This window comes from Diceros bicornis, unplaced genomic scaffold, assembly GCF_020826845.1.
Source record: "Diceros bicornis minor isolate mBicDic1 unplaced genomic scaffold, mDicBic1.mat.cur scaffold_55_ctg1, whole genome shotgun sequence".
Lineage (NCBI taxonomy): Eukaryota > Metazoa > Chordata > Mammalia > Perissodactyla > Rhinocerotidae > Diceros > Diceros bicornis.
This window is the reverse complement of record NW_026691429.1, coordinates 3399345-3423165: the sequence shown is the minus strand read 5'-3', so window position 1 is coordinate 3423165 and position 23821 is coordinate 3399345. Positions and strand designations below refer to the sequence as shown.

At 44.9% G+C, this 23821-nt stretch overlaps 1 protein-coding gene and 1 pseudogene across 6 annotated transcripts in view; one reads left to right on the top strand and one right to left on the bottom strand.

Moving 5' to 3' along the window:
• Positions 1-14345, top strand: part of LOC131403166 (mucin-5AC-like) — a 136944-nt gene extending 122599 nt beyond the window's left edge. The window contains exons 1-5 of one of the 6 annotated variants that reach the window (XR_009219246.1): positions 11700-11779; positions 12084-12119; positions 12490-12710; positions 13645-13934; positions 14094-14345. Coding sequence is in view for 1 of the 6 variants with exons in the window: in XM_058537488.1 (XP_058393471.1) it covers positions 11714-11772; positions 12084-12119; positions 12490-12710; positions 13645-13802 (474 nt within the window). In the remaining 5 variants the exon portion in view is untranslated. Of the gene's footprint in view, positions 1-11699; positions 11849-12083; positions 12120-12489; positions 12711-13644; positions 13935-14093 lie in introns of those variants that run through there. The other 5 variants (XM_058537488.1, XR_009219247.1, XR_009219248.1 and 2 more) reach the window with 5 other exon arrangements.
• The window catches only part of LOC131403122 (adhesion G protein-coupled receptor E1-like), a 281846-nt pseudogene that overhangs the window by 214374 nt on the left and 43651 nt on the right, over positions 1-23821 (bottom strand).

Genomic DNA, 23821 nt, shown 5'->3' with positions numbered 1-23821 from the left:
GGGCAGGCACCAAGAGCATCTGCTACAAGCTAAAAAGTGAGATGGAAAGACCAGCCCCAAGTTCTTGGGAAGAAAAGCCCCACTTGTCTTTGCATTCTCCCTTTTGATCTGTGCAAGGCAAGATACCCATCTTGGAGTTATGATCACTGAAGCAGATTCATCAAGGGACCCTGCCCCAGTGAGGCTGCAGTTAAGAGCCAGCATGAAAATGCAGCAAATTCCACCAAGAAGGAGGATAAACAGAGCTGTGTTGTGTTTGAGAAGCACTGGAGGGTAAAAGCAGACTCTGGAACCAGCTTGCTGGGGGGTTCAAATCCCATTTCCACCACTTGCCAGTCATGTGTTGTCCTGGGCAACTTCTCAATCTCTCTATGCCCCAACATTCCCACCCATAAGATGGGCCCAGTAATGGTAGGATCTACTTCGTGTGGCTGACATGAACATCCGAGGAGCGGTCATATGTGATGTGCCTGGAACAGAGCCTGGCACACAGGAAATCTCCAAGCGTTGGCTATCACAGTGATAGGGTCTGAGGTCAGACAGACCTGGGATCAAATGCTGACTCTGCAAGATATTCCCAAAGTGACCTTGGGAGATGACTTGCCTCTCTGGGCCTCAGTTTCTTCATCTGGAGAATAGGAATAACAATAGGTCCTGTCCCAAAGGATCGTTGTGGAAGGGATGCAGTAATGTCTGGTAACATTGCTACCTGGGAGGGGATGCTGGGACTAGCATTTTCTTCTATAATCCTTGTTCAATGCATCCAGGAGTGTGGACCCTAGAGGCAGAAAGACCAATGGCGTAGCTTTAACAGATGTCCACAAATTCTTTGATACTCCTGCGTTCAAGAGGGGGAGCCTAATTCCTCTCTCCTTGAGTGTGAGCTGGATTTAGTGACTTGCTTCTAATGAACAGGAAAAGGAGGATGTGACATTGTGTGACATCTGAGACACCTGAGGTTGTAAGAGTCATTGTGGCTTCCTCCGTGCTCTCTCTTTCCAGGATCACTCACTGAGGGGAAGCCAGTCACCATGCTGTTATGACACTCAAGCAGCGCAGTGGCGAAGCCCCTGTGAGGAGGAACTGAGATCTCCAGCCATCTGCTTGACTGCCACCTCATTAGAGACCCCAATCTAGAACCACCGAGCTAGGCCACCTCCAGATACCTGACCCTGATACAGTATAAGAAAATAAAAACATGTTGTTTAAAGTTGTTAAGTTTTGGAGTAATTTGTTACACAGCAAGAAATAACTAACACACTGAGAAGCAACGTTTCCCCATCAGTAAAATGACGATAATAACTTCATAAGGTTTGAGGTTTCATGTGATAAAATCAAAAAATCCTGCGTGACAGATTAAATGCTCAAGTGTATTAGTCACTGTTGTCAATATCATTATCCCACTATGCCAAATGGCTACAGCTACTCATAGGAGGCATGGTACCAGCCACAATTGAATTGAAGAGGTCGCCAAAGATCATTTCATCCAGTATCTTCTGAAGTGGGTGAAAGGGTTGAGGCTTTATCCTCAGGACAATTTAAGGAGGTTCAGGAAGGGAGTAATGGGCAGGTTGGTGTTTTACAACACTTGTGCTGTGTAGAGTGGGTGTTGCACAGGATGTGGTCATGGGTGGGGAGACAGGGAGAAAGTGAGGCTGATCCAAGAGAGAGAAAAGAGTGGTGGTGGTCTGGTCTAGGACAGGGGCTGTGGAGATGGAGAGGAATTTGGGAAGTAGGAAGAGAATTGGGGTAACATCAGGATGTGGGTGGGGAGTCTGAGACAGAAGGAAGAGTTGACTTTTGGAGGTTGATTAAGGAATTGGAAGGTTTTCTGATCAAGCCCAGATTCCTCCTGGGGATGGGAATGGGATGAGGTGATGAATGAGTCTTCTGCTGCTGCCATAATGAATCACCACAAACTTAGAGGCTTGACACAACACAAATTTATTATGTCACAGGGCTGGAAGTCAGAGTCCCACATGAGTCTTATGAGGCCGAAATCAAGATGGCAGCTGGTCTGTGCTCCTTCTGGAAGCTCCAGAGGAGAATCCATTCCTCGCCTTTTCCAGCTTCTGGAGGCCACCTGCATTCTTTGGCTCAAGACCCCTTCCTCCAGCTTCAAAGCCAGCAGTGTAGCCTCCTCAAATCTCTCGCTTCAAATCTCTCTCTCTCTCTTCTTCTTCTACCTTTTCCTCTTTCTCTCACCCTCTCGATAGATAGACAGATAGATAGATACACACATACATACATACATACATACGTACATACATACATACATACATATATAGATACATAAATACATAGAAACATAGATACATATATAGATACACAGACACATAGATCCCAATCTCTCTCTCTCTCTCTCTCCCCCTCCATCTCCTCTTATTCTCTCTCTCTGACCCTTGTGCCTCCCTCTTAAAAGGACCCTTGTGATTACATTGGACCCGCCTGGATAATCCAGAAAAATCTCCCCATCTCAAGATCCTTCACTTAATCACATCTGCAAAGTCCCTTTTTCTGTGTAAGGTCATATATTCACAGATTCTAGGGATTAGGATGTGGGCAACTTGGGGTGGGGAGCCACATTATTCTACCTACCACAGATGGGGTCTGGGGTCTTAGTGAGTGATTGAGCACACAAGATGCCATTCACCCTTCAAACCCAAAAGAGGTGACCAAGGCTATAATATCTGGACCACAGAGGTCCTGCAAGGATGAGGGAAGTCGTAAGGGGAGAAAAAGGGGAAAGATGGGATGGAGGAAATGAACCATTCTAGTCAAGCGATTGCAGAAACCTAACCCCTTGTGACTTTCCCAGCAAAGGGGAAATCTAAGGACACTCAAGACGGAAGAGGTCAGCCTGGAGGAGCCCCAGAGATGTCACTCATCCTCACACTGTGTGTGAGGGGCTCCAGGGAAGCCCTGCCCACCTTGACTATGCTCCTTCTGTGTTCTAAACCCTCCCATGGCTCCCTATTACCTTCAGGATGAAGTCCATGCTCATTAATATGGCACTCGAGACCCTCCCTCATCTTACACTGGTCTCCCCCTCTAGCCTCCCCACTCCCCCAAAACCCCAGTCATCCTAAACTAATTGAAGCCCCCTGTAGCAGACACTGTTGATGCCTCCCTGTCCAGCCACCCTTGAGCAGCTGGTGCACCCATCCCCCAGCTTCCGGGGGTGTCACCTGCTCACAGCTCACAGCTTCCGCTTCCCCAGAGGACTGCTTTCCAGTCCAACAGCTGCACAAGCCCTCTGACCCAGCCCACAGCCAATAACTGGTGGTCACAGAAGTACAAAAAGCCAGCCCTCGCCCCAAGGTGAGATCAATTCGGTGGTGTTGTTCAGGCTACAGGGCTCCCCAGGGGATTAGGCTGAGGCTAGATTCCAACTGAGACCACCTCCTTGCTCAGCTCCTCCCTCTGTCCTACCTGCTCCCCTCACTCCTCCTCTGCTAAATGTCCTCCCTCAATAAACCCAGTGCACAAGAATCCTCATGGCAGGGTCCAAGTTCCCAGACCCCAACCAATGGCCAATTATGTTAATATTTTTCTGCACAGGTGATATTCAAAGTATAGGATTCCTGGTCTGGGCAGGGCACTGACCATACAGAACAGACACTGGCTATGAGCCTCAGACAAGATCCTAGGGGCCACCCCTGGTGCCAGCCACTAACTCATCAGTAGCTGGATTGGGGGATATCTTATGGTAAAGGCTAGATATGCAGCTAGACTGAAGTCGTGATTTACCAACTAGAATGGAAATATATCCATACACTTTTTTAAGTTTAAGATGTACAACGGGTTGATTTGATATATTTACATATTGTAACATGATTACCACTGCAGCATCAGTTAACATCTCCATCATGTCACATGATTATCAATCCTTTTTTGTGGTGAGAACATTTAAAATCTAGTCTCTTTGCAACATTAAAGTAAACAATACGGTGTTGTTGACTATAATCACTATGCTGTGCTTGAGATCCCAAGAACTTATTCATCTTATAACTGCAAGTTTGTACCCTTTGGACAACATCTCCCCATTGCACCAACACCCCAGCACCTGGAAACCACCATTCTACTCTCTGTTTTCACAAGTTCAGCTTTTCTTAGATTCCACCTATAAGTGAGGTCAAATAGTACTTGTCTTTCTCTGTCTGACTTATCTCACTTAGCATAATGCCCTCAAGGTCCATCCATATTGTCACAAATGGCAGGATTTCCTTCTTTCTCATGGCTGAATAATATTCCATCATATATATGTCACATCTGCCTTATCCATTCTTCTGTTGACAGACAGGTTGTCCCCACATCTTGGCTATTGTGAATAATGATGCAATAAACATGGGGGTGCAGATATCTTTTCAATATCCTGTTCTCATTTCCTTTGCATATGTACCCAGAAGTTGGATTACTGGATCATATGGTATTTATCCAAGAGAAATAAAAACATACCTCCACAGAATGACTCACACACAAATGTTCACAGCAGCTTTATTCACAATCACTGAACACTGGAAAGAACCCAAACGTCCATTGATAGGTGATATATCTACACTATGAAGCGCTGACTTGCTCAATGATGTGGATGAATCTCTAAGACATTATGCTGAGGAAAAGAAATCTGACATAAAAGACACAAAAGAGTAAATGCTGGAATATTTCTGTACTAGTCAGGGTTCTCCAGAGAAACAAAACCAATAGAAGAGAGAGAGAGAGAGAGATCTTAAGGAATTGGCTCATGCAGTTGTGGGGGTTGGCAAGTCCAAAATCTGTAGGACAAGCCAGCAGGCTGGAGACTCAGGTGAGAGTTGATGCTCTAGTCTTGAGTCTGAAGGCCGGACACTCAGGCAGAATTTCTATATTTCTACATTACTGTCTGGAAGAAGAATTCCTTCCACTCTGGGAAACCTCAATCTTTGCTCTTAAGTCCTTCAACTGACTGGATGAGGCCCACCCACATTATGGAGGGCCATCTGGTTTTCTCAAAATCTACTGATTTAAGTGTTAATCACATCTGAAAGATACCTTCACGGCAACACCTAGACTGGTGTTTGACCAAACAACTAGTCCCCACAGTCTAGCCAAACTGACACATAAAGTTAGCCATCACACAGTCCAACAATAGGAAATTTTAGAGGTTGCAAACCATATATAGGGGAGAGAGGAGGAACAAATCAGTGGTGGCCTAGGGTGAAGCAGAGGGAGGGATGTATCAGAAAAAGCCTCGAGGAAAGTGAGGGGGATGATGGAAATGTTCTTTATCTTGATTGTGACAGAGGTTGTGAAAACACAGCAAATTTTACATTGTGAAATGAAGCCGTGTGTTGTATGTGAATCATCCCTCCAAAAGTTGATAAGATTGGCTCCAAAATAAAGAGTGCCCACCATTCTGCCAAGTTATTTTATTGCCCATTCTATATAAAGGGACAAAATTATTTTATGCTATACAAAGGGACCAAAAGACATGAGTTTTGAGTTTCTCCAGAGAATCGCGGTCTCTTAAATTTGTTTTCATATGGGGCTTGATCTCATTTCACAAAGATAAATACATTTGACCTTAGAAAGCTAAGATACAACCTCTAGCTATACTTCCTTAAAAATCAAGATAAAACAATAAAAATGTGTACAGTTTCTATTTCCTAATTGCACACTGACTGATAAGAAATATTTCTTGGAAACCCCTTCCTTAGCAATAATTAGAGCTCGGCCACACTCTTTTCAATCTACATTGTGTGCTGTTCTGTGAATGTGTCACAATTTGCTTTCCCACCCCCTTGGAGCAGATTCCTGGTGTTTGCAAGCCCTGCTGGACACACACGCTCCCTCTGCAGATTACTGCAGAAACTCAGTTCCACGAATGCTCTTACTTATCATTCTATCTCAAAGGCAGAAGGAACAGCTAGAAGAACTGTCACCCTAGACCTTCAGACACTACCAGAAGTAGAACCAGAGGAAGATGTGAAAGTGCAGAAGCTTGGAGAGGAAAATAATACATCATCACATTTGCTCCCCAAGCACAGGGCCCACGGGCCAGAATTTCAGGGAAGTGGATCTGCAAGAATCTAGAGAAGAAAAAACATGAGCCTCCAGGCCTAAGCCTCTGAGAAGGAAGAGGTTCTAGAAGGAGAGGGACGTCTGAAGGGTACAGCCCAAATCAGGGACAATAAATTCTGTGAGCTTAGAGGACTGGCTTTTCTGGCAGATAGCATGAGTTTCACAGGATTAGTTTGCTAGGGCTGCTGTAACAAAATATGACAGTCTACGTGGTTTAAACAACAGACATTTATCGTCTCACCGTGCTGGAGTCTGGAATTCTGAGATAAGGTGTCAGTGGGGTTGGTTTCTCCTGAGGCCTCTCTTCTTGGCTTACAGACGGTCACCTTCTCCCTGTGTCCTCATATGGTCTCCCTTCTGTGCATGTCTGTGTCCTAATCTCCTCTTCTTATGAGGACACCACTCATATTGGATTAGGACCCACCCTAATGACCTCATTTTACCTTAATCACCACTTTAAATGCCTTGTCTCCAAATACAGTCACATTCTAAGGTCCCAGGGGGTTAGGGCGGCAACATACCAATTTGGGGAGACGTAATTCAGCCATAACATCCGCATTCCAGATCCAACCATGTAATATGTGACCTTAACTATTGACAGTCTCTTTGACCCTCAGTTTTCTCGTCTACTAAAAAATATTTGTCTACTTCACACAGTTATCTTGAGGACTAAATGAAACAATGCACGGAAAGCATTTGGCAGAGTAGGATGTACACAGTAAATATCTATCAGCTACTATCACTATTACTATACACTGCATACAAATATGTACATATATTATTTTTACAGGATATTACAATGAGGCTCTCTCTTAATTTGTCTGCAGCCCGCAAATGTGAGAGAACATAATAAGAGGAAACAAGAGAGCATTAATATTTCATCCAAGCAGAGCTTGCAAAGGAGATGACTGATAATGAACCTTCTGATTCCTTCGCCGAAGGTTTAGGAACTGTTTCTGTAAAGGGCCAGGTAGTAAATATTTTCAACTTTGCAAGCCATAGGGTCACTGTTGCAACTCCAGTGTTATAATGTGAAAGCAGCCATAGATGTTGTGAGTGGATGTGGCTGGGTGCCAATAAAACTTTATCTGTGGACAACAAAATTTGAATTTCATATACTTCTCATGTGTCATGGAATATTATTTTTCTTTTGACTTTCTTTCACCATTTAAAAATGTAAAAACCATTCACAGACGCACTATTCCCAATAGCCAAAAGGTAAACAGAGCCTAGATGTCTATCAATGGATGAATGAATAATCAAAATGTGACATAGCTATATATTGGAATATTATGCAGCCATGGAAAGGAGTGAAGCAATCCACAAACAAAATAGAGGAAGATTGGCAACAGATGTTAGCTCAGGGTGAATCTTCCTCAGAAAATGAAAATATATATATATATATATATATTTGTTAAATGCCCAATAATCTAAAACATTCTAGTTATTAGAAAATTAGTTAAAAGTCACAGCTGTTACCAACAGGTATCTGATTATCTCCAGACTTCATGCTCCTTATGCAGGGAGAAGTGTAGTCCTGGATTTAGGAAGAGCCCTCAGGAGAGAGAGGCTTTCTGTTGTTTTCACTGCACTCCCTGCCCAGAGAATGAGATTTCCAATGAGACAGGTGAGTATATGCTTTACAGAGACTTTCTCTACCTCTCTGTTATGTCCGTTCTTCATCCGAGGAAATATTCTGGATGAGAACTGCAGAGTTGAAATGCTTCCTTAGTCAATTTAGTAATTGACTATTATAAGAGGCCACTCTCCTTCTTGAATTAAGTTCATGTACCCTAAATAAAAATCAAATCAGCATTCCAAATCCAGCTATATTTTATAAGAAGGCCATATCATGACTAAGCTTGGGTCATGCCATGTAATTCAGTACTCTAGTCCCTGAAAAGGGAGAAATAATAACCTCGATAACTGCAGAAAAGGACATTTAATTAAATTCAACACCATTTGTGTATTAAAAAATAAACAGCAACAACAAAAACAACTCTTACAAAATCAGGAATAGAAGGGAACTCTGTCAATCTCATAAAGAGTATTTACAGAGTCAAACTTTATGGTGCAGTGTTGAAATCAAGGATAAGAGAAGAACGTTCATTATCATTGCTTCTACGAAACACACACTGGAGGCCCTGCTTGATGCAATATTGGCAGGAAATGATACAAAAGGAATGATTTATTGGAAGGGATGAAATAAAACTGACATTATCTTCAGCCGCTCCTCGGCTCAGCGGTTCGGGTTCGTCTCTCTCCGATTTCGCGGCCACAGTTCGGCTCTTTCCGTCTCTCCCCGCCAGGTCCCGGGCTCCGCCCACAGCCTGGTCCCCGCCCACAGCCCCGCCTCTTTAACTGGTTTCCACCCACAGCCCCGCCCCTAGACCTGGTCCCTGTCCCTGGTGCTGACCCAGCCCGCGGACCGGTCTCACATTAACTCTAGAAACTAGACACCTCCCCCGAGGCTGGGGTGAGAGGCCCCGCCCCGCCCCGCCCCGTCCCCCCGCGGCCGGAGCCCCCAATCGTCCGTCCTCCCCGAACCTCCGTCCTCCCAGACGCCCGCCCGAGACCGGAAGCGGAAGCGCGGGTGGCGCCGTGGATGGAGCGGGAGGTGTGCGCGGTGTGTCCAGTCTTCTCGGCGCGGACGGGATTCCCCTGGACCTTCGGCCGAAGGGGCGACGCGCGGTAAGCGGCGGGCGGTCCCGGCTCCGGTCGCGGTCCAGGGAGGGGCCTGGGCCGCGGGCAGCCCCGTCGCGGCCCGGCGTCCCTCCGTCCCCCCCGGAGCCCCGTTTCCCCTGGGCTGTTCGCTCAGGGCGCCCGAGGCTGCTGTTCCTCCCGGCTCCGGGCGCCGCCGGCCCCTCCTCAGAGTCCCCGTCACCGTCCTCCGTGTGATTTTGTCCCCAGGGGGCTTACCCGCGTTTGGAGGCTGGAGGCGGTGTTTGGTTGTTACTAATGTGGGCGCTCCTGGCATCTAGAGGGGGAGGCAGGGATGCTGCTCAGCATCCTCCGGGGCCCAGGACGGCCTGACAGAGAATCATCCGGCCCCAGATGTCAATGGTGCCGAGGGTGGGAAACCTGCTCCAGGGCCTGAAAATCTCCCGAGCCCTGAATGAAGTGTGGGAAATGTTTATAAGTCAGTGAGTCACTTACAGGGTCCCTAAAGGACAAGCTTGTTTAAAGGGTCCAGAGTCAGCAAAAAGTCTCTGTCCAGCCAAGTGAGTTGAGCGACACAAGTGCACACAGCACGAAGCTGTTTCCTCCCATCTTGGGGAGCAGGTGACTGGATAGGAATCGGGAAAATCCAGTTTCAGCCAACAGTTACAGTTAAATCAGTAAATACAAAAAAGAAAAGTGAATGAGGTGGTCTTTCCATCCAACACCCTATAAAAGGCCTCAAAAGCTTGTTTGCGCTTTTTTTCCCCCCTCAGACACGAAAAGCATCCGTGGAGCTCAAGTTTGAGGTGAAAGCAGGCTCAGAGTCCACCTGTCCTCGCTGATCCATGGATTTCTGTGTGACCAGGTGAGTACCCTGTCGACCTGGTACCAACATGTTCCGGCAGCCTCCGCTGTGCAGAAGACCTGCTAGTGGGCTTTCCTGGGCTCAGGTTGTCACCACATGGACACTGAGAGTGAGGGTATCTTAAGAAAAATTATTGATGTTTCATGGATTATATTCAAAGGAAAGATGGTAAGCTGTGTGTGGTTCTGTGTGGTAAATATTTCAGTAAGTACAGGTATATGCAAATAAGAACACATAAAACAAATGTAAATAACTGCAAATGTGTATTATAGTAGAAAATATAGATTTACTTGCATTGCATAATACTCAAAAGTCAAGATTTATATATAATATAAATACAGAAATGTTTTGCGTGTGTATGTAGTATTAGAAGACGTCCCATTAAATATTAGCAGGGATACTCAGCAACATTCCTTAGACCCATTCAACTTGACTTCTAAAGTCCTATAAATCCTCCACAAAAATTTGAAATAAAGGAGCGTTCAGGGAAAAAGATGATTGGAACTTCTTTGTATTAATAACAAATTTAACATTGAATTTGCCAGTAGCCAGATTTATTTTGAGCATTTTTTTCTTTATGACATTTCAAATCATTTAGAGGAGTACTAAGCAACACTGTAGATTGCAGGGCAGGGCACTAGTCTCTAAAAAACCTGTCCTCACCACCTTGCCTTCTAAAGGGAATTAACTTTGTTTCTTGAAACTTTTCTGAAATAACAGTCTGGTGATTCACGTTGCAGAGAATCTTGTTAAGTAATTTTGTATTTAGTTGTTGGCCTCTACTAATTGTGTGTGTATGTGTGTGTGGCTTTTTCATTCTAGCTTTCCTGTGATGTTCTTGAGGGGAATGTGTGCTTTTCATGCAATAGATAGTCTTTGAGTTTATAATCTATGGTGACCCACCATCCTCGTTTATTCAGGACAGAGGGGTTTTCCAGGACACAGGACGTTTAGTATTCAAACCAGGGCAGTCCTAGACAAACTGGGATGGTTCCTCATCTGATGAGCCAGGCCCTGGGCCACATGCATGGGGACCTGGAGAACCAGAGAGACCTTGTCCCACCTCCGTGGAATTTATCTTGTATTTGGGAATTTGGATTTTAGACAGTTCATGATGAGAGTGATGTGGGAGTTTGGCACAAGGGGACTCAACCTGAGGGGGCAGGGAAGCCCTCTTGAGAAGGACTGATATTTAGCTTGAGAGCTAGAGTTTGGACAGGATTTAGCTAGTTGGAGGGTTAGACTGGAGTGAGGTTGTGGGAGTGTGTTCAAGAGAGCGTTTCAGACAGAGGGACCCGCATGAGGACACCCCTGAAGCAGAGAGCCTGGTGTGTCCATGAACTGAGAAGAGGGATGGCTGAGCCGAGTCAACACAGGGGGAGGGGTGTGAGCCACGCCGGCGATGGGGGACAGGCAGGACCAGATCAGGGGTGACTTGGGACTCTGTTCTAAGACCAGTGGAAAGACTCTGGAGAGATGCGAGTAGAAGGATGATGTGATTAGCGTTTGGTCTAAGCACGTTGGTTCAAGTGGATTTCATGGTTGAGAATGTAGACTTAAGAGGCAAGATGGGAGGTGCTGGGAATAAGATTAGGAATAAGATGATTGTTCCCTAGGCCTGGGTGATGGCTGTGGAGTATTAAAGAAATAGAAAGAAAAGACCTTGGAGTGTAGAACCGAGAGAACGTAACGGTACTTTCTTGCCTGCATGTGTCAGATGGCACAGGGCAGAGACTGTTCTCCTCGCTGCTGTCCGTGCAGACCTGCAGGCGCCCCCTCACCCAGGTCTGTGTGTTTACCCCTCTTTGTCACTCACAGGCCCCCCTCCACATCCTACAGGAGTCAGGCCTTACTTGTGAGGGGGTTGTCTCACATGGGAGACACCGAGGAGAGCCTCTCCAGACATCAGAGCAGCCCCTTCAGCCTCTCCCTCAGCCTCCTCCCTTCCCCTCTTTCGCTTTCCACACCCAGAAGGACCCCTGCTCAGTATTCCATGTCCCCAGGTTCTCCCTCCCCCAGGCTTGAGAAGGGTGGGGCAGCCACTGGGGTGGACATCATCTGCACCTTCCACTCTGACCCCCGCTGGTCCAGGGCTGGACAGAGAGTGACTCTCCTGGGAGCCGTGCCATGAGACCCAGGGCGTCACCCACCTGGGCTCCCTCACCCTGGACGGGGACAGCCTCTATGTCAGTGGTGAGGGGCTGTGCTACAGCCACACTCTCTCTCCCAGTCAGAGTTCTGTGTTGCCTCCGTTGCTCTAAAGTGAGCTATGATCCATCTCTCTATGCTCCTGGTCTGGGATCAGTCTTCTCATCACTGTGTGATCACTGGGGCCAGCCACCTTCCATCTCGTTGCCTCCCCCCTGAACACCCCTCCCCTCTTCCCCTCCCCTCTTCCCCTCTGCTTTCCCCACAAAGCTCCCTACATCCTCCCTCTCCCTTAATCCTTTATGTTCACCCCAACTCTTGCTCAGCTCCTCTCACCTTCTCTCCACAGATTACACCTATGGAGCCGCGGCCCCAACTACCACCAGTGAGTATTCCTGGTCCTGATCTCCTGGGTCCCGTCCACATTTGGGGTTGGGGAGCACTTGTTCTCCTTCACCCGCTGTCCTTCGTGAGGGAAGCAACTGGAAGGGCCCTAATTCATCCCTTCTCTCCCTCCCGGGTTCTGGTGGAGAGTCCCAGCCCAGTGTGAGAAAGCCTTAGACACAGACGTGTTCTCCACCACATTCTGACCCCACGTGGTTTTCACTTTAATTCTCCTAAAGCCCCGCCCTTGGTCCTCCTTTTCCAGGTATCCCATCCGTCTGTCCAGTTTTCTGCCCGTCCATCTGTCTCTCCTCTGTGTTCAGTCTCTCTTGTTCACATATCTCACTCTCTTGGGCTGCTCTCATCCACAGGCTTGCTCATCCCTCTACTCACACAGTCACCCGTCCCCTCACTCTCATTTATGCTTCACCTGTGAATGGTGGTCCTGGGACAGCCACTGCTGGAGCCCGGGTGAGCCTGGGGGCTCCTCCCACTCTGTCCCTCCCTGAGACAGCCCTCGCCACAGCTCCCGAGCCGGCCACCACGTCCCTGCATACTTCATCATCACCTGTGCCACCAGAAGCCACCACAGGTGTCTGGGGGCCCCTTTTCCTTCCCAAGAGAAGCTCTCCGGCCCCACTCCTCCACCAGCCAGTTGTGATCCAGGAGCTGGGCAGCCACAGTGTGAGATTCTGGTTTTGAGGAAATGGTGCTGATCACAAAGATTATACCAACGATTCAGTCTGAGGCCAGCCCTCAGAGAGCCCCTAGCCTTGTGAAATTAACACACCATTATAGTACAATGTGGGAGGTTTCGGGAAGAGGCACCTGGCATAGTTTGCAGAGGAAGAGCTTGCTAGAGAAAGTTTCACCTGAACAGAGTCTTTAAGAATGAGCAGGAGAGACCCAGGCAGGTAGAGGATGAAGAGTTTTTCTGGCAGAGAGGATTCCGTGAGCAAAGGCTTGCGCCAGAAACAATATGCCCTATGGGGAGAATTGAAACGAATTTGGGTTGCGTGAAGCATGGAGTTTAACCCGCAGTAGATGGATAAAATGAGACTGAAAGGTCAGCAGGAGCCAGATTGAGTAGAGCCTTGAGTGCCAGGTCAAGAAGGTTGAACTAAACACTGAAGGCCATAGGGAGCCATGGGTGGTACTGGAGCAGTGGTGGCCCTAGTGAGGTATTCATTTCAGAAAGATTCTTCTAGTGGTCAATGTAGAACATCCTTTAGACAGAGCATCCAGTGCGCCTGCTGGGGTGTTGGTCCGGGTGAAGGAAGTTAAGTCCCCTGAGCTGGGACAGGGATGGAGAGGGAGTGTATGTGAGGACCAGTGTTCAAGGTGAATGGGTGTTACTGGGAGGGAGGAGGAGCTGAGCAGATGTGCTGGTTCTGACTTGGGTGACCACACGGGTGGGTGGTGGTGCCCCTGGGAGAGAAGACGCCAGATGATAATGAGTGCAGGACTCTGGTGTGGTCTCAGGCCAGCTCTCAGTGATGGCCATCGCTCTCCCTCTCGTCTTGCAGCTTTGGGGCACAACCTGAAGACCCTCACAGTCACCTTCCCCATCTCCACCCTCCAGTATTCATCAGACAGGAGCAACGGCTCAGCCACGTTCAACTCCACTGAGAGGGTCCTGCAGAGCCTGGGGACACCCTGGTCCCAGCAGCTCCTGGTGGGTTAAATCCCACCCAGCCCCTCCCCCAACCCCTGTCCCTCCTGCTCCTCCTCCTCCTCCTTCCTCCCCAGCTGGATCCTTGTTCAAGAAGAGCAGCCTGGGCCTCTTCTCCTTGAGTTGCAGACTGGTCTCCCTCAGGTAAGACCCTCCCCTGAGCATTTGCCCCTAATGACCACTTTTGTGACCACCCCTCTCTCAGTCTCCCCACTGTCCTCCCATTTCCTCCTTCCTGTTCTGGCCCCCACCCCAGAGGTTTCAGGACCTCTCTCTAGATTCCCCATGTACCTCTCTCCCCAGGCCTGTGAAGGATGGGGCAGCCACCAGTGTGGACGCTGTCTGCATCCACCACCGTGACCCCGTGGGCCACCATGCCTCTGTGCTGGGAGCTGAGAGTCTCCACGTGTCTGCTCTTCCTCTCGGTGGCTCCAGGCTCTGCACCCTGGAGTTTATGCATGCAGAGAGAACACCAGCTGCATTTCCGCAGCATCAGCTGGAACCTCAGCAACCCGGAGCCCACATCCTCGGAGTACACCGCCCTGCTGAGGGTCACCCAGGACCAGGTGGGGTCTCCCCTGTCCCGTCTCTCCTTGCCCTGAAGGCACCCTCATTCCTCTGCCTGACTTACATCTGTTACATGGTTGTTTCAATCCTTCACATTCCCTGCGTGTCTGGGTTCTCTCAGTTTCCAGAGGTGATGTCCTAGCTGCCTTCCCCATTTCTCACGTGGGTAAACTGAAGCTCAGAAAGGGGAGTATTGTGCCTAAGGTCACACAATGAGTTAGGGGCAGAGCCAGGATTTGAAGTCAGGTCTCCCTTGCCCCAAAGTCTGTGATCTTTCACTGGCTCCAGTGGGGCCCCGCATCCCCAGGAGACCTCCATCTCTCCCACTCCCCCTCGCGTTTGTTCTAGGTCACCAAGCTCTACAGAGGCAGCCAGCTGTGAGACATATTCCACTCCTGCCTGGTCACCGACTTGATGTAGGTTGAGGAGATTGGAAGCATTGGCTGAGCTGGTGACTGATGGCTCTGAGCTCCCGTGACACATCCTTGATCTGGAAGTCACTGACATGGTGCCCATTCTCCCCCACATCCCTATCAGCTAATCTTACCATCTCCTTCCATAGGTTTTTCGGGGGTTGAGAAAAGCATTAACATTTGGGGCCACCAACCTCCAGCATCATCCTCCTCCTCCTCTTCTGGAGACTTTCAACAAATATCAGCAGTCTAACTGTGCTCTCCAATAGTGGAGCCACTAACCACATGGGGCAATTTAAATTTTTTATACACCTAGTGGGATACGATTCACATATTGTGTGTGTGTGGGGGCTGTATTTTTTAGGTTTTTCTATATACAATATCTTCTCTGCAAAACAAATAGTTTTACCTCTTCTGTTCCAATCTGGGTTTCTTTTATTCCTTTTTCTTGCCTAATTGCCCTCATTAGAAACTCTAGTACCTGTGATTAACATATCAGATGAGGGAAGACATCATGGCCTTGTCCCTGGTCTTAGGGGGAAATTTTCAGTCTTTCAGCATTGAATATGGTGTTAGCTGTGGGTTTTTCATCGAAGCTATTTATAGGTTGGGAAAGTTTTTTCTATTCCTAATTTGTTGAGTATTTTCTTTTTTAGACATGAAGGGTGTTGTATTTTGTGAAATTCTTTTCTATGTATATGGTCGAGATTATGTGGTATTGGCTGTTATTCTATTAATATGGTGTATTACATAATCAGTTTTCAGATATTAAGCCACCGCTCCAACTAGAGGTGAGAGATTCAGACGTTCTCAAGTCTGTCCTGGGCGTGCCACATCCCTGAGCCCTTGTGGCCTTCCAGATGCCCGCAAATACCCTGGAGCTTTTCAAAACCCCCTGTGGACATCTCATTCCCCCAATTTTTCTTCTAAGTTGTTGGCTCACCTCTTGCCTGCCTCAGCTGGTATCACTCCCTCAGGCAACTACAATAGAAAACAATTAGCCCTGATTGTTTTTAGCAAGTGCCCTGGGGACAGACTTTCCTCCCTGGGCAAGCTCTGAGTCTAGTAACGACAAGCCCTGAACATGGGGCGTTTTTGGGGAGCTGCCAGGCAGGTCAGCTAGTTGCAGTTGGGTGGGGAGGGGTCTTTTCAGAGCTCCACACCCATTATGGCTGCTGTGCTGCGGGTTGTCTCAGCCACCATGGTTCTGAGACTGACGGTTTTCACAGTTATGGAGGATATTGTGAGAGCAGGATGGGAATAGTGAAAGTTATAATGCCACAAAGTTTGCTCCCTTTATCAAGATTCCACTGTGTGTCTTCACTAAACCCTTCTCAGATTCTTACAAGCCTTTGATTAATTTCTAGACTTTTGAAAAGTTGATTTCGACCATTTTTACCAGTGTTCTCATTGTTTTTATGCATTTGCAGAAGTCCTTACTCCAAAGGTTCAAAAATGTTCTCCCTATGGTTATTTATTTATAAATTAATTACTTGAAATGAAATTACATGAAAAATTCAGTTCCTCACTCACACACACTAGCCACATTTTAAGTGCTCAATAACAACATGGGGCTAATAATGAGTGTATTTGGTAGTGCAGACAAATGTTTACATTATTGCAGAAAGTTCTCTTGAACAGGACCCAGAAGCAGGGAATCTAGAATCAGGGTAGAATTCTAGACACCCTTGTTCATATTTGTGCCCTTCCAGGTCTGTCCCCCACAGTAACCACACTGGAGTGGACTCCCTGTGTACCTTGCCGCCTTGGCATAGAGACTGGACAGAGTTGCCATCTATGAGGAATTCCTGCAGCTGACCCAGAATGGTACCCAGCTGCAGAACTTGACCCTGGACAGGAAGAGTGTCCTTGGGGATGGTAAGGCTCCCTGGTCATTGGGAAAGGAAGTGAGGCCTTTCTGGGGACTCTGGATGCCTGGGGCTGAGAGAGCATTGAACTTTCTCAGGCTGGCAGGAGGTGGCATAGTCCCCCAGTCTTTACCCACCCTTGAGAGAGAGAAAAGGACACCAGTGTAATGTAGGAGGCCCTCACCTTCTCCTAGACAGTCTGTGACCTCATACTAGTCACCTCCCCTCTCTGGACTTTTGTTTCCTCATCTCTGCACTGAAACCCACTGGGCCAGATGGTCAGTGAGGGCCTCCAGCTGTGTGTGAAGCAGACTTAACAGGTTTGGGCGTCATGTGGTTTCTGATCCACAGGCTATAGTTTGCCAAGTCCCGCTCTAGATGAGCACCAATGCGCTAGAACTTTCTGCAGTGGTGGAATGTTCTATATCTGTGCTGAACAGTGCATAGCCGCATGTGGCTGTTGAGTGCTCGAAGGATGATATTGGGACTGGTCTTTATTGTTACTGAGTTTTAATGTTACTGAGGTACCAGAATTTTTATTTTATTTAACTAAAATTAATTTTAATTCAAAAAGAGACTTGTTGCTGCTCCATATCAGACAGGACACCTGTAAGAGGTTGTCTGGATAGAGGTACAAGAAGGGGGACATGCACCCTCCCACCAAGCCCACTGGGTGCTGTGTGTCTTACCCTCCTGGAGTTTATGTTGTAGCTGGCAATAACAAGAATAGAGAATTGAAACTTCTCAATTAATTGATGTGAACAAACTCATACTTGCAGGCGGAAATCAGAGAAGACTTCCTGCAGGATATTACATTGTAGGTTAATCCTAGAAAATGAATATTAAGCAAATAGATAAAGGAGAAGGGGATGAATGTGTTTCTAGGCAGGGAAGAACACTTTTGAGTGGGAATTTACAAATTTAGAGAGATCCCATAGGCTTGTCAACTGTGATGACCCATTCTCCCCCCGGCCGTCATAAGAAAGTCCAGCTCAAATTCAGTCCTCTGTGCCCAGAGGTATGAATTTGGTTTAATTTATTAAACTTTTGTTCTGTGATAATGGCCTTGGATTTTGTAGGAATGTGTGGTCACATTTTAGAGATGGAAACTAAAATGGGGTGAAACATGATGATGTCTACTTGACTTTAATATTTCACTGAAAACATGGGATGAATCAAGGTTGGCAAGTGTTAATAATTTATACATTGATAAAATGTTGTTTTAATTGGATGGAATATACATGGTTAAATTAGATGATGGATGTTTATGAGACTGTTCCCTTTATTTTTCTGTGTCTAAAAGTTCTATTAAAAAGAGTGAACCACACTCACATGCATTCTCCATTTGATTCACTTCCAGAATATTCTCCCAACAGAGATGACACCTTGACTGAGAAGCCTGGTAAACCTGCAGGAAGCCCCAGCCCACGGTAGGGGGCGAGTATCTTGATGCTGTGCCTCATCGAAGAGAACCATGCGCACAGGGTCTTGGATGATGAGGAAAGTTGGCCAACCCTTGTCAAGGACGGTTGAGGCACAGTGGGGTCAGCAGGAGCCCTGGGGCAATGACAAGAGGTGGCTCACCCCAGCACTTGTCTCCCCAGACCTCCCCTTCTGGGCCCTCATCCTCATCTGCTTGGCGGGAATCCTGGTGCTCATCACAGGCCTGATCTGCTGTGTCCTGGTAAGCCATGACGTGTTGCTTGTCTTCTTACTATTGGGTTGTAAGAGCTCTCTATATATTATAAATACACGTCCTTTTCTAGGGATATGTTTTGCAGATGTTTTCTCCCAGTCTGTGTGTGGCTCGCCTTCTCCTTCACAACATGAGTCATTGGGTAAATGAAAGTGACAGTCATCATGAGATTCCACCACACTTGAGAATGGCTAAAATTAAAAAGACTGATTATAGCAAGTGTTGTTGAAGATGTCAAGTCACTGAAACTCTCATCGAGTGCTGGTGAAAAATAGCTTGAATGCGTATTTAATAATTACATACGTCTACACAGCAATTCCTCCCCTAGGAATCCATCCAAGGGAAATAAACCCGTATGTCTATACACAGACTTGTACACACATGTTGATAACAACCTATTTATAGTATACAAAAACGGAAAACAACCCAAATGTCCATCTACTGGTGAACAGATACACAAAGTGTGGTATTTCCCCACAGTGGAATACTATATAACCATAAAAAAGAATGAATTATTTTTTTCTTTTTTAATTATTTTATTGAAATTATAAAGGGTTTTAACATTGTGTAATTTTGGGTGTTCATTATTTGTGTATTTCTGTATAGATTGCATGGTGCTCACCAACAGTAGTCTAACTTTCATCCATCACCATGCATATGTGCCCCTTTAACTCTTTCACTCAACCCCCAACCCCCATCCCCTCTGGTAACCACTAATCTGTTCTCTTTATCCCTGTGTATGTTTATCTTGTACATATGAGTGAAATAATGCATATTTGTCTTTGTCTGGCTTATTTCATTTAACATCTTACCCTCCAGGTCCATCCAGGTTGTTGCAAACAGGACGATCTTGTCTTTTGTTTCTGGCTGAGTAGTATTCCATTGTATATAACACATACCACATCTTCTTTATCCATTCATCTGTAGCAGGGCACTTGGGTTGCTTCCATGTCGACTATTGTGAATAATGCCTCAGTGAACACAGGGGTGCATAAATCTCTTTGAATTGTTGATTTCAATTTCTTTCGATAAATACCCAGTAGTGGGATAGCTGAAAAGTATGGTATTTCTATTTTTAATTTTTTGAGAAATCTCCATACTGTTTTCCCTGGTGGCTGCACCAGTTTGCATTCCCACCAGCAGTGTGTGAGGGTGCCCTTTTCTCCTTATCCTCTCCAACATTTGTTATTTTTTGTCTTGGGAATTATAGCCATTCTGACAGGTGTAAAGTGATCTCTCATTGTAGTTTTGATTTGAATATCCCTAATAATTAGTGATGTTATACATCTTTTCATGTGTCTGTTGGCCTTCCGTATATCTTCTTTGGAAAAATGTCTGTTCATATCCTCTGCCCATTTTTAGATTGGATTGTCTGTTTGTTTGTTGTTGGGTTGTATGAGTTGTTTATATATTTTGGAGATTAATCTCTTGTCAGATATATGATTTGCAAATATTTTCTCCCAGTTGGTGGGTTTTCTTTTCCTTTTTTTTTTTGTGAGGAAGATCAGCCCTGAGCTAACATCCGTCCTAATCCTCCTCTTTTTTTCTGAGGAATACCGGCTCTGAGCTAACATCTATTGCCAATCCCCCTCCTTTTTTTCCCCCAAAGTCCTATTTGATGGGTGTATGTCATAATTGCAGATCCTTCTAGTTGCTGTATGTGGGACGCAGCCTCAGCATGGCCGGACAAGCAGTGCATCTATACGCGTCCAGGATCCGAACCTGGGCCGCCAATAGCGGAGCGCGCACACTTAACCACTAAGCCATGGGGCCGGCCCTGTCTTTTCGTTTTGTTCATCGTTTCCTTTGCCTTGCAGAAGCCTTTTAGTCTCATGTAGTCCCATTTGTATATTTTTTCTTTTCTTTCCCTTGCCTGAGTAGACATGTTATTGGGAAGGGTGCTGCTAAGACCGATGTCAAAGACTGTACTGCGTATATTTTCTTCTAGGAGTTTTATGGTTTCAAGTGTTAAATTCAAGTCTTTTATCCATTTCGAGTTAATTTTTGTGTATGGTGGAAGATAACGATCTACTTTCATTCTTTTGCATGTGGCTGTCCAGTTTTCCCAACAGCATTTATTGAAGAGACTTTCCTTTCTTCATTGTATGATCTTGGCTCCTTCGTCAGAGATTAACTGACCACAGATGTGTGGGTTTCTTTCTGGGCTTTCAGTTCTGTTCCATTGATCTATGAGTCTGCTTGTGTGCCAGTACCATGCCATTTTGATTACTATAGCTATGTAATATATTTTCAAGTTAGGATTGTGATGCCTCCAGCTTTGTTCTTTCTTCTCAGGATTGCTTTGGCTGTTCGAGGTCTTTTGTTATTCCATATATATTTTAGGATTCTGTGTTCTATTTCTATGAAGAAGGTCCTTGGGATTCTGATTGGGATTGCATTGAATCTGTAGATTACTTTAGGTAATCTACAGATTCAATGGACATTTTAACTGTGTTTATTCTTCCAATCCATGTGCATGGAATATCTTCCCATTACTTCAGGTCATCATTGATTTCTTTCAATAATGTCTTCTAGTTTTCATTGTATAGGTCTTTAACCTCTTTGGTTAAATTTATCCCTAGACACTTTTTTCTATTTGTTGCAATTGTAAATGGGATTGTATTCTTGAGTTCTCTTTCTGTTAGTTCATTATTAGAGTATAGAATTGCAACTGATTTGGTAAGTTGATTTTGTACGCTACAACTTTGCTGTAGTTGTTGATTATTTCTAATAGTTTTCTGATGGATTCTTTAGGGTTTTCTATATTTACAATCATGTCATCTGCAAACAGCAAGAGTTTCATTTCTTCCTTTCCAATTTGGATTCCTTTTATTTCTTTTTCCAGCCTAATTGCTCTGGCCAAAACATCCAGTACTATGTTGAATGGGAGTGGCGATAATGGGCACATTTGTCTTCTTCCTGTTCTCAGAGGAGTGGCTTTAAGTTTTTCACCATTAAGTATGATGTTGGCTGTGGGTTTGTGATATATGGCCTTTATTGTGTTGAGGTACTTTCCTTCTATACCCATTTTATTGAGAGTTATTATCATAAATGGATGTTGGATCTTGTCAAATCCTTTCTCTGCATCTGTGGAGAGGATCATGTGACTTTTATTCCTCATTTTGTAAATGTGGTGCATCACATTGATTGATTTGCGGATGTTTAACCATCCCGGCATCCCTGGTATAAATTCCACTTGATCATGGTATATGATCCTTTTAATATATTGCTGTGTTCGATTTGCTGATATTTAGTTGAGAATTTTTGCATCTGTGTTCATCAGTGATATTGGCCTGTAATATTCCTTCTTTGTGCTATCCTTATCTGCTTTTGCTGTCAGGGTGATGTTAGCCTCATAGAATGAATTAGGAAGTGTTCCATCTTCTTCAACTGTTTAGAATAGTTTGAGAAGCATGGGTATTAAATCTTGTTTGAATATTTGGTAGAATTCTCCAGAGAAGCCATCTGGTCCTGGACTTTTGTTTTTTGGGACGTTTTTGATGAGCATTTTGATCTCTTTACTTGTGATTGGTCTGTTCATTTACTCTATTTCTTCTTGATTCAGCTTTGGGAGGTTGTAGGAATCTAAGAATTTATCTATTTCTTTTAGGTTATCCTGTTTGGTGGCATGTAAGTTGTTCAGTGTATTCTCTGATTGTCCTTTTGATTTCTGTGATGTCTGTTGTAATTTCTCCTCTTTCATTTCTAATTTTATGTCTTTTAGCCTTCTCTCTTTTTTTCTTAGTGAGTCTGGCTAAGGGTCTGTCAATTTTGTTTCAGTCTTCTCAAAGAACCAGCTCTTTGTTTCATTGATCCTTTCTACTGTTTTTTTAGTCTCTATTTCATTTATTTCTGCTCTAATTTTTATTATTTCCCTCATTCTGCTGACTTTGGGCTTCATTTGTTCTTCATTTTCTGGTTCTATTAGGTGTAGTTTAAGGTTACTTATTTGGCATTTTTCTTGTTTGTTGAGTTGCGTTTGTATTGCTATGAATTTCCTTCTTAGAACTGCATCCCATAAGAGTTGTTTTGTTGTCTTTTCATTGTCATTTGTCTTCAGGTATTTTTTGATTTCTCCTTTGATTTGTTCATTGATCCAATGGTTCTTCAGTCGTGTGTTCTTTAGTCTCACCATATTTGTGACTACCCCATCCCTTTTCTTGTAGTTGATTTCTAGTGTCATAGCATTGTGGTCAGAAAAGAAGCATGATATGATTTCAATCTTAAACTTATTCAGGCTTGCCTTGTTTCACAACATATGGTCTATCTTTGAGAATGTTCCATGTGCACTTAAGAAGAATGTGTATTCTGCTGTTTTGGGAGGGTATGCTCTACATATATCAATTAAGTTCATCTGATCATATGTTTCATTTAATTCCACTATTTACTTGTTGCCTTTCTCTGCATGATCTATCCGTGGATGTAAGTGGGGTGGTCAGGTCCCCTGCTATTATTGTGTTGCTGTTAATTTTTCCCTTTAGGTCTATTAATAGTTGCTTTATATTCCTTTGTGCTACTGTGTTAGGTGCATATATCTTTATAAGTATTATGTCCTCTTGGTGGAAAGTCCCCTTTATCATTATATACTGCCACTCTTTGTCTCTCATAGTCTTTTTTATCTTGAAGTCTGCTTTGTCTGATATAAGTATGGCAACACCTACTTTCTTTTATTTGCCATTTGCTTGGAGTATTGTCTCTCATCCCTTCATTCTGAGCCTGTTTGTTTTTAGAGCTGAGATGTGTTTCCTGGAGGCAGCATATTGTTGGGTCTTGTTTTCTAATCCACCCCACCACTCTGTGTCTGTTCCTTGGAGAATTCAATCGATTTGCATTTAGAGTGATTATTGATACATGAGTGCTTAATCCCACCTAATCTATATTTCCATTATTCCTCTTCCTTTGTGTTTCTGACTGCCATTTCATTTTGGGGTTTTTCTGTGGATGTTTCTCTTTTTTTATGATATATGGCTCTGCTCTGATTTTTTGTTTGCTGGTTACTGTGAGGTTTGTATGAAGATCTCATAGATGAGATAGTCCATCTTCTGATAGCCTCTTATCTCCATTAATCTAAGCAGGTTCCATCCCTTTCCTCTTCTCCTTCTGAGTTATTGTTGTCACAAGTTATTCATTTTTGTGTTGTGCGTTTGTGACTAACTTGAAGTGTTTATAGTTACTTTTGATGCTTTCCTTCCCTTCTTCTTTTAAGTTATAATTATTTTCTACCCTGTTGTGAAACAGAGCTGTAGCTTTTTGATTTTGTCTGTCTATTTATCTCTTTGCTCAAAGATTTGTAGACATTTGCCTTCTTTTTGTTTCAGGTATGAGGGCGTTCTTGATCATTGCTTGTATGGGAAATCTAGTGGTGATGAACTCCCTCAGCCTTTGTTTATCTGGGAAAACTTTTATTTCTCCATTGTATCATAAGGATCGTTTCACTGGATAGAGTATTCTTGGCTGAAAGTTTTTGTCTTTCAGTATTTTTTTTTT